The 12096-nt window shown below is 33.8% G+C and overlaps 1 protein-coding gene across 2 annotated transcripts in view; it reads right to left on the bottom strand.

Moving 5' to 3' along the window:
• The window catches only part of LOC150110719 (uncharacterized), a 487651-nt gene that overhangs the window by 312283 nt on the left and 163272 nt on the right, over positions 1–12096 (bottom strand). For both annotated transcript variants that reach the window (XM_090400398.1, XM_090400407.1), the window contains exon 10: positions 1756–1998. In XM_090400398.1, the coding sequence (XP_090256524.1) occupies positions 1756–1998 (243 nt within the window). The remainder of the gene's footprint in view (positions 1–1755; positions 1999–12096) is intronic.

Here is a 12096-nt window from a genome sequence, read left to right as displayed (position 1 = left end):
GTAGAAAAAGGTATTTAATAGTATATTCAAAGAACTCAATCTAATAGTAATACATTTGTAAAACACCAATAAGCAGTCAAAAGTTAAAGTGCAGTTAATGAAACTCTGATCGTCCATAATTTGTTTTAGTACAGTAAACAACATAATTTTGTTTTGTCTAATTATTTTTTTTTCCTTAGAAATACTCCAATTGAAACTAACAATGAACTGGCTGGACAAATTTATTTGCAAATATTCTAAAACTATGTTTTATCAAATTTCATTCTGAGATTGAATTATTAATATCAGTTCAAATCATTTTGTCTAAAAATTATCTGACTCTAAACACCAAATTTTATTTATCCAGTTTATATACATATATGAATACAGGTATCCCTTGATATAGGCAGTTAATTAATCCTCGATGGACACCGCATATATCAAAACCGCATTATTCAATGTTAATGGGAATAATTATAATGAATCCTGCAAAATATAAAAATTTAAACATCATTTATTTTTTAAGGTGACATGTATTTATATATTTTATTTATACATATTTGTTACATAAAAACTTATCTAAATATTTATTTTTTATAAAAAAACTTATCTAATGTAAATTGAACAGTGGTAGCTTTTTTTTTCCTCCTCCATGATTTTGTGATAACAATCAATTTGTTTATCTAAACTGTGACTAACGTTCATGCTTCTCTGTACATTTGGATCTATCTCTAGTATAAGTTCTTTTGTCTTCTCAATTGTCCTAAACAATTCTTCAAGTTCTTTGATAGTGATTTCTTTAAATACATCTTCCATTTCTTCAGTTTCCTTTTCTTCTTCCTCTTCATATGCCTGTTGATATTCGATTCCAAGAAGATCTTTGTTACTTAGGTCTTTCGAATGTGATTCCAACAACTCCCAAATATTTTCTGAATCGACATTCTCAAAGCCAAGAGCTCTTCCGATGTTTGCTTTGCTTTCTCCGTTATCAAACCTTTTAATAATGCCAATTTTAGTATCCAAAGTAATAAGTTTTCGTTTATTACTCTTTTTCGAGACCATGGTTACAAAGGGTAATGCTTTACATAATTTGAAAATTACGTGATATGCGGATAGGCCGTAAGCGTTCACTGTAATACATATATGTGTATGTACGAGCCACACTCTGCTGATAAACTGAAGCACTGAGACTGAGGCTGAGAGTGAGTCACTAACGTTGGAGCACGACTCGTACCACGTGATCTGATCGGTTTCATTGACCAAGTCTAATGCTTTGCTTATTTTCAAACTTTTTGGGCTGCACTAATCAAATTTGATACCACATATATCAAGTTTATGGTCACAATAATTTTTTGTGCACTAATCAAGACTGCATTAATCAAAGCCGCATATATCACGGGATACCTGTATATATCATTCTGAAAATTTTCACCTGAAAATGCTCCAAATGAAACAAAATTAAACAAAGATGGACTGACTGTATTTTTTTAATTTTTATTTAATTTTCAATTTTATTATTTTTATTATTATTATTTTAGGATTATGAAATTCTGAATTTCAATTATATCAGTCCAGCCACAGTCCAGCAACTTGCATCAGTAGATAAAAATGATGCAATAGGCACATAAAGCATTTTTCAAAATGCACCTAGTATAGTGCATGCTTCATAAAAATACTTAAAAAAAAGAAAGCATACTATCTTTTAAGAGAAATTTCAAATAGAAAATTAAAGTGACTACATATTCATCTCTGTAACAGAAGAAATAAATATCTTACCCATAAGTTCTAATATAAATGAAGCAGCCTTCAGCTCATCATCTGTGAGGTCAGATTCAACCTTTTCTTTCCCTTTTTCTCTAGCACCAGTATCCCACTCTAAAATTCCCCAAGAATGCTCAACTGCAAACATACAGACAGCCACCATTTGAACAAGTTGCCAAGTTTCAAATTTCTCTGCAATAATTAAGGCTGGAAGAGAAGCTGTCAACTGACATAACATCCGCTCTGCTTTCTTTAGATCTAGGAACACAATGAAAACAAATGCAAATTTTAATAACAATGCATTTTTAATAAATCTTAATAAATTCAAAGATAGAGAGGCCCATAATAAATAGAAAAATAAATAAAAGATTAGTAATACTCATTGACTTTATAAGAATCAGTAACTATTTCAGAAGGCTTAAATTATCAGATGTGAAAGCAGAGATGTAAACTTCGCCATTATATGGAGCTTATTCCTTTTGGTTATAATGGCTACTGCTCATGGGCAAAGGCTTGATAATGCTTATAGTGCAAGTTTCTTTATTAAAAAAAAAGACAAAATGCAACTTTAAGAGCTTCTGCTGTATTAGTATCGTGTCCATATTCATTGATGTAATGAACTTATCTAGTTAAGGGAATACCTGTTACTTAATTACAGGTAATGCTGGCCTGTTGGCAAGTGGCTGGCACCTGCGCCTCAACCAACAGACATTTGTGATTGCCTTTAGGTGGGGGATAACTTCATCACTTGGTGTGAGACCACTTTCCCACTGAACAAAGAGGAAGTGTTTGAAAAGATCCATTTGGTCTCTAATGTGGAGTCTCTCGATTAGAAACTCTGCTCTAGAGACCAAAAATATATAAAAATAAAAATAACCTAAAAAACCTTTAGTCTGCACATGGTACTAATGTAGTGTAGGTATTCAACCTTTTTGTGAGTGGGAGTCGCATAAAAAAAATTAATTAATTTGAAAATTCACATTTTGGAATTATATCATAGCCATTCTCAGCAGTAATGGAGGACAATGGATTAAAATGCTAAACTGTAATAAATCAAGTGACATTCCAACTAGCTTGACACCTAGTCATTAACAAAAATCATGTTAAACTTTGAATAATACAAAAAAGACAAAAAATCATAACTTCAGAAAGAATAAATAAAATATTAGTCTATATAGGAAATATTTCAAACTCTCTAGAATTCTGTACACTGGCAATTATTTAATGTATATCAACAACATGTTGATTGAACAGATAGTCAATGGTGAGTCTGAAAGACTTTAACTGTTGTTATTCTTTGTCATTTTCTGTCCACTGCTGGATGAAAGTTCCTTTATCCTAAAATTTTTCCACTTTTCTTTATGCTGAGTTTTTTTATGCCAGTGAATTCCTGCCATCTCTTTAATCTCATCTTCCCACCATATGTAGACTTCCTGTAGCCTCTCTTATTATGCCTCGGATACAATTTGGATATCATTCTAGTCCATTTTCAAGTATTGCTTCGTGAATTATCATCACATGTAATATACCTGGATCTTGAAAGTGTTTGCATCATTATGTCTGTAGCTGTTGGTGAAAGATAAATTAGTTTCATGCTTCCTTGATTATGATAAAGATGACTTTTTCCAAAACTAGCTAATCTCTATTTGTTTATAGTTGGTAGAACCTAGAATCATAACACTGTTATCTACTGCACTTAGTTGAATCTTGAGTCATAATGATGATATATGTATTCAGTTGAATGAGTTCTAATATCAATCCACTTAGAGTACTATTGCTAATATTTGCTGAGCCCAATAAACCAGCCATCATGGTAATCCTTTAACCTGACTGGAAAAGGATCATCCTCATAACTAGGTATGAGCATAAGCAAACCTTAGGTTTGAAAAACCAATAATTTGGTTGATATATAGTTATATTTGGTTAACAATGCTTGCATAGCTCTGGATTAACTGTGAAAATGCTTGGTCTGTAGAAGAAAAACTTACAGGATTGATTATAATCACCAATTAAAGAATTTTTTTTCTAGATCTCTTTTCAGCTGTTTACAAAGTTAGTTATCTTTGGTACAGGTAGAACCACACAGATATTTTTCCACTCCCCACTTCACAACTTAGCAAAATCAACTGGATAACACAGATAAGCACACACAAATAATATTAACTAACATTTGTGTGTGCTTATCTGTGTTAGGCTATCTTTTCTCTAGCATACCACAAAAATGCAGTGACTAGCTTCCTACTGAGTTCAAAAAAAGTGAGGGCTAAAATTATAGCAGGAGAAAAGGCATTAGAAGCACTACAATATTTATTTATTTATATTGATAGGTCATGTGGATCACATATTTGCAGTTTGCAGCATACCTCCTTTGGAGAATGAAAAGGCATTAGAAGATTTATTTAGTTATCAATAAGATATTGGATGACATATTTGCAATTTGGCCTACTATACCCTATCTACTTCCTCAGTTACATGAAACAAAGGCATTCAACTGAATACCTTTGTTTTCAAACTGAATGAATGCCTACTGAACTGAAAGAACAAAAAATTTACTTAATTTTCTTAATACATTTATTTTCTCATCTACTTGCTGCTGTCTATCTCTCCCAAGACATTCATATTAATTTTCACTATGATCCTTCTCAGAAATTAGGTGTAATTCACACGCTAATAAAAAAATGTCTTCTTTGATGAACTACTCTTATTTCTTAATTCCATAGGGAAAATTATTAATAACAGTTATAGACCAAAAATTCTGGCAAAAATAAAAAAAAATTAATAGCATACTAAAGATGTTTCTGAGTTAAAAAGAAAAATATTCAGTATCAATATTATTCATAAACAGTCCACAAAACTTAATATTTCAGCTCTACCAGAAATCCCGTTCCCACAACTTTTCTCACTCCTACATAAACCATAGTAAATCTATATAAAATTAAATGAACACAGCATCCTATCTACAGGATGCTGTGGATGTATTTGGTGAGAATTTTCATGATTCTAGGTCTTTCGATTAATCCAATATTTTGCACTATACAGAATTCTAAACCAATATTTATTTTTTTTATAAAAATCTCACCCTTGAGAGGGTATCAATTCTTACCTTTTTCAGTATTACTTTTATGGTTTAAGAGAGATTCTTTCAATACCTGGATGTCAGGCTAACTGAATTGCAAATATTAATTCATTGAGAACTGTGTTCTTATCCTGCTATGTGCTAGTCCATTGTGATTATTCATTAAAATGTTAATTTCCCCATCATTTTGTTGTTCTTCTTATGGCTCAACAGGCAAATCGAGCTTTGGCCTACTGAATTTGTATCCTCCAACTCTGCCTATCCAAAACCTTACATCTCCAGTTAGACACGGTATATGATGTTGCTGTATTAACTAACAATATCTATCCATTTCATTCTCAGTTTTCTTACTGGTCTTTTACTGAAAATTTTACTATTTACAGTCTTCTTAGGAATATAGTCATTTTCCATTAAAAAAAAACATGTTCTGCTCTGCAACATTTTGAGTATTATTAAATTAGCTATTGTAGTCTCTTTGTAGAGTTAGTATAACTCATGGTTATATCTGATCCACGGAGACCAATGTGAATCACGGGGCCAAATATATATATAAGGATTTTCCTTTCAAAACCTAAAATCAATTCCTCATCCATGCTGCAAATATCCAGGTTTCACATCCATAAGTAACAAATGGATGAATTATTGTTATGTATACGTGTACTTCAGTCTTCCAATGAATATCTTTCGACCTGAATACACATGAAAGAGAATAAAAGACCTGATTACCCCTCTGTATTTGATTTTCAAATTCTACCATCTCATCTGGTTGGCTTGTAATTATTTCTTCTAAACATCTAAATTGTTCCGCATTCTTTATTTTTAGGTTCCCAATTTTCACGCTTGTATCAATTAACTAATTCTGCCTGGTATTATTCATTGTTTTAGTTTTTGCATATTAATTTTAATCCCTGTCTTATGCTAATTAATCTAATTCCAAATATGTTTCTTCAACTTGCTGTTTGGTTCTTGATATGATGTTAATGTCATCTGCATACACCACAATCTGCACTGGTTTATTTATTACGGTGCCTGTAGTATCTACTGACAAGATATGTAATTCCAGAGCTGTTAAAAAAAAAAATATTGGAACTAGATTATCTCCATGTTTTAATCCTTGAGTTATTAGAAATGATCTGTTAAATCATTTTGTATCTTATTATTATTATATGGGCACCTCCATGGAGTCCAAAGACTTGTCACAGGAGACCCAATCTATCCACATGATCTATACTGCTCAAAACAATTAGGGGATATTTTGCTTTTCTTGTAAATTATAAAAATAATTTACAAATGTAATATATTTATTTTAAAATATTCTTAATATACAACGACCTTTATTGAGGTCTCTTCAGTGGGAGCCAGGCCAGAGTTGGAGATACCAGGAAGAAGCAGTAGCAAACCTTTTTGGCAACTCCAAAAGGTAAAGATGACCTTGCTACTGCTTCTGCCTGGTATCTCCAACTCTGGGCCTGGCTCCTACTGAAGAGACCTCAATAAAGGTCAAAACTAGTCTGGGTAGTGGCCAATCCCTTAAAGCATAACAGTATACATATCCACAAGGAGATGTGTTTTGCATTATGGGAGATACTGGGATAGGAGTGTTGGTAGCTTGCTCCACCTTTGCTACGAGTTGCACTACTTACCCAGGTAAGATAGTACAACACTATATTCCGTCCTGAAGATAATTTCAGGTGCAAACTTTGTTTGCTCTCACTGAGATAAAGGATTAAACTAAATTTATTATAGTCTAACCTAGTGAAAAATAAACTTTCAACATCTCCTTGAACCCATTTACAGACAAAGCACTCACAACTGACTCTGGCAACCCATTCCACTCATTCACCACTCTCCAAAGCAAAAAATCTAGTCTCCTCACACCCCTACTGACCACACCTTTATTCAACTTCCAGGGATGACCCCCTTATTCTGATCCCTCAAGTGCTGAAACATTTCCCCTGCATCTATCCAATAAAATCCTTTAAGCAACTTAAATGTTTCTATCATATCCGCCCCCCCCCTCCTTTTCTTCCTATCAACCAGCTTCTGCAATCCACACAGGAAACATTCCACAGGCAACTAACCATCTTTGGTCACTGGCCTCTGAATCCTCTCCACCGCTTTCCTCGTCCTCAAGAAACTGAGGGGACCAGACTTGAGCACAGTAATCCAGATGTGGGAGTATCAAGGCTGTATAAAGAGGAATTACAACTTCCTCATCTCTATTTGTTAATGTGTTCTTCACTAGCCACATAATCTTATGGGCTACCTTATCAACCTTAGCAATATGTCCTCTAAACTTTAACCCTCTGTCTACCACCACCACCGCTAAATCTCTAGCTTCATATATATATCCTGGAGTACAGAGCCATCAATGTGATACACAACTTATAATCTATTTATCCTAAAATGCATAACTTTACATTTTTCGACATTAAACTGACAATCATTAACTTTTGCCCATAATTGACAGCCTATTTAAATCATCCTGCAAGCTCTCTGCATTGCCTTAACTATCAGGCGCATCAACAGACAACTGAATATTTCCTTTCAGGTTATTTCCTGTATCATTTATGTACAAATTAAACAGCAATGGTCCCAGCACTGAACCCTGTGGCACACCACTAGTTACTTGTTTTTGCCTTGATTCTGCCCCTCCATATACTGTATTTACTCGAATATAACTCACCCTCGTGTATATCTCGCATCCCTGATTTCACTTTATGAAAAAAAGAGATTCAAATGTTTCGCATATAGTTCACATACGAAAAAGGTTTAAAACTTGAAGAAATAGTGAATGTTGTTATGTCAGTTTCAGTTATTTCGGAATTCAGATGAAAAGATTCAGATCAGCTCAATAATCGTCGACTTGCCTTTTCCGTTGAGTCATGCGATCTTTTATTAATACCACACCAATAATATGCATAGAGATGGAAACAACCAGTAGAGAAAGTGTGGGTGTGAGAGCATTGGGAGTGGATTAAGAGATCATCATTAGAACTGTTTTGCAACTGGATTTTGAGAGCTTGGGAGATGATTTTGCCTGAAATAATTAATTTAATTACAGAAGGATTGTCACTAGAAGATTCAAATATATCAAGTGATGAAGGTGAGCAGCTGATCGGGTAAATAATGTTGATAATTAAAATTTAAATACATTCATTTTATAAATAATGTTGGCAATTATAAAATATAATGAATACCGAGGATTTAATTATAAATGTCAATTTAGTTTTTTCCTGAAAAACTTTAGTTTCCGAAAAATCCCTGCATATATCTCGCATCACTATTTTTTTTAACTTTAATTTTAGGGAAAAAAGTGCAAGTTATATATGAGTAAATACAGTGCCACTTTTTGATATCTATCTGGCAGACACCCTCTTATCCACTTAACCATTGTCATATCCATCCAGATTTGTTCTAATTTGTGTAACAGTGTTCCATATGGTATTCTGTCAAATGCATTTGCAAAATCATCGTGTAGCCATTTCCTTTATCCAGCTCAGCTGTTACTCTATTATAAAAAGTTAGCAAATTACTAATGCATGAATGACCCTTAACAAAGCCATGTTGACATTGTCATAATATAAAATTATGAATATTTTTACAAATTGTTTATGTTAGTACATTATTAGTTTTGGTTTTGTTATATCAGCACTTGAGATGTATGTGCCCGTTACTGATGTTATTTTGTCAAAATGAAAATGTAAAGCATTTAAAAAATTTAGGTACTTACTGGATTTGTATAGTTGTGTTACTTTCAGAAATTTTATTGTAGTTTAAAATTAAGTGCTGTGTTTTGTAAAGACATTCTCATGATGCTAACAGGGACAACACATCAGCCATTATACCTAACTTCTTGCTTGTCACTTTCATGGAGTGCACATGCTTGCAGAGGAGTTTGATGGGTGATTGACAGCTGACAGAGAGAGCGTTCAGTATCAATTAAAGAAAAAAACAAGAGCGAGCTAATGGAAGCTTAAGAACGCAGACGGAGGAATTTTGTTCTTACAAAGTTTATTTAGTTGTATGTGACAGTAGGAAGAATATTAATAGAAGATTCTGAAAAGGAATCATAGAACTGTGAGTCTTTAAATTGGAGGAGTTGAGACTGTCAATAAGTATTGGTAAATAAAAGAAGATACTGTAATTGACATTCTAAAGGAATGTTCGAGGAAACGCTGATTAAAAAGTTTCATCTGTCTTAAGGATGCCAGATCTATTTGTTATTTCTACTGGAAAAGGGGGATGGAATTAGCACAACTTAGATAAAGTAGTTGTTTATAAAGCAATAGAAGAAACCTTTTCTGCTGGTACAAAAATTAGCAAAATTGAACTGCAAGAGGTAAGAGTACTTTGGTAAATTCAGTACATTTATACTTCAGAGACAGGAGGAATAATGTGTGCTACATAAGGGTGATAAGAAAAGATCCTATGGAAAAGAAGAAGAAAATTTTATATCTCCAGAAAAAGGCCTTAACAAAGAAACCGACTATGAACATTTTGTTATTGTGTAAATAAGGTGTTTAGTTTGGTAGATGTGATTAAGTATATGTTAAACAAACCAGTAACAGAATGAGTTAGAGAATGGGTGATCTATAAAGTGTAGGTTTATTTTAGAAGGCCTTGGATCCAGTACTTTGTAGTTATATAATTTTATTTAAGTGTATATATTGTTTTAGTTCTATTAATGTGCATATTTTTTGTATTTTGTCTTGAGTCAGTGATTTTTCTGGATTCTGAAACAAACAGTTAAAAGTCATTGCACCAACTGGAATTGAACCCTTGTGCAATAATAAGCACTCGGAATTAGAAATTATCATTATAGAGATAATCTCAAAACAAATGGTAATTAATAATTATCATAACAAATGAGGATTGATAATTATCAAAACAATTGGCCTAGCCAATATAATCAATAATCTCTTATCTAAACAAAATGGCACAGCCGATAGAATTGATAATTATCAAAATAAATAAATAATCTCTAATCATATAACAGTATCATATTTTTATTCATCCATTTCTGAATTCTCTTTTTTACCGATTTTTCTTGTACTTTTACCACCATGCCTGAGATACTGATTGATCTATAATTTGCAACTGTACTCTTATAACTTACTTTCTGCAAATGAATAATTTCGCCCTCTTTCCACTCCCTTGGCACTCTATCAGAGCTGAGACTTAAATTAAAAATTAAATAAATTAATTTCTTAGTCAAAGGCATCAGTTCCCTTCCACATTATCACAAAACCTGAGCTGATATCCCATCTAATCCCACAGCTGTATTTAGAGTTAGTTTCTGCAATATTCTTCTTCTTTCTTAGCCTTGGTCGGTCCACTGCTGGACGAAATGGTAGTTTTGGTGTGTTGAAATCGAGGATGATGTTCCTGGTGAGATACCAGGTACCCATCCCCACATATGAGGATTCTTCTTATGGCTGTCACTCCTTGGTCCCTCAGTTCAGAGATCTTCTCATTGGAAACATTGATCCCACACCAATATTACAATATTGTGAGTAATAACACCATAACTGGTATTACTCAAATAGATGTTGCACAAAGTAATTTTTTTGATTGTGTTACTGTTGCTGCTTCAATAAAAATATCTCCTGAACGGAGTTTCTTCACAAATTTTGGAGATTTGCCCCAAACCTTTCTGGATGAAGGGACATTTACTCAAGTATCGGATGTTCCTCCATCTAGTTGAATATAGCATCAAGAAAAGTGGTGTATCTGTTGCTTCTGATGTTTTTTTTTTTTCGTTTTTTTATTTTGATTTTCTGTTGATATTTCACTGGTTTTTGAACATGGCTAGGACTTGTTGAGGGTCCTGATAAACAAGAGAATGAATCATTCTCAGGAGTAAGTTGGTTTGGCACCACAATTCCCCACCCACACACCATGAAGTCGCACACATGGACACCCGCTCTCCGGTAAGTAATGACTGTGCCTGGGAATGGAACAACAGGGTTGCCCTGGGCACCATACCAGCACCACAGCAAGCCTTTCACCTCGCAGGCAAGATTATTCGTTGACTGATCCTGTCTGGATCATCCATGACTGATCATCCTGCTGAAGCAGAGACCAAAGTGGTGCAGGACTACCAGGATGTTCACAGACTGCATACACTGCATAGCAAAGATGGTGGTGAGGTGCTGATCCGAGTGAAAGTGGTCTGGAAAATAGGATTGTAATAAGGATGCCAGAAAGTAAAGAGAAAAATATGGGAAGAAAATCATAGAAAAAGAATAAGAATGGAGAGAGGGCCAGTACCATCATTGGGAGGTCTACTCCACCAAAAACACATGGTAGAGAAGACTACACATAGAGGGATCCTTTGAAATTATTCTGTTCTGTTGCAGCACCTAAATGTACATTTTATCTTGTTAATTTCTATCTCATACCAAACAGCTACAAGTCACTCCGTATTACTCATAGTACCATGACTGATAGAGATTTCTACTCTGGATGGATTTAATTCTTTTACAATCTTCTGCAAAAGAGCCTGATAGTATTAGGAGAAAGAAAAGACAGACAGTATCAGGGATAGAGAAAAAGGCTCAGCTCTTTTATATCACCATATAGCCAAAGGCTATAATTTTTCTTTTTCACCAGCTTCATGCAGCTGAACAACCAAAAGACCAATTGAAACTAAACTGCAAAGATGACTGATACCCAGGTGGTTAGCCTTATCTGAGTCAACTGCCTTGTGTTAGACTTCTCTACCTGGGTATGGTCTTCTCCAGTCATCCCTGCAATTGACCATAAGACCACATTGAACTAAGAGGATGGAACCATTTTAAAAAAATTCTCATAGTAAAAGACAACAGAATTTTATATCCCTCTGGCGAATATTGCAAAATGTGGGTGGTCAGCTAGCCAAAAACTTGAAATCTCCTTAGAATCTTCTTCTTTCTAAATACAAAAATTCTGACTGAACACTAAAATTTCCAAATACAATATGCAAAGCATTTGTATGTCATATTGCTGGTTTTCAAATCCATGTTTCTTTCTCGCCTTCCATAAATGATATTTTAATTCATTAATTATAAAAATCAAAATTCTCTTCCCATTGCTGACAGGTGATGGATACTGCAAAAAAAAAAAGAAAAAAAAGAATCAGTTCCGTTGCAAGTAATGGAATGCCCAACACATTACATAAGCTGTTCCAAATATGCAGGGCATGAAAACAGCTAGAATGCATGTTCTACTGTTTCCAATTGGTAACAGATGTTACAGATTGGCTCTCCAATGTTAAAGTACCTTACCTCCATTTGATG

Source organism: Typopeltis vanoorti, chromosome 1 (assembly GCF_054136105.1).
Source record: "Typopeltis vanoorti isolate ZY-2024b chromosome 1, IOZ_Tvanoo_1.0, whole genome shotgun sequence".
NCBI classification, from domain to species: Eukaryota; Metazoa; Arthropoda; class Arachnida; order Uropygi; family Thelyphonidae; genus Typopeltis; species Typopeltis vanoorti.
The sequence above is the reverse complement of the archived record's forward strand: the minus strand, read 5'-3'. Positions and strand labels throughout refer to the sequence as shown.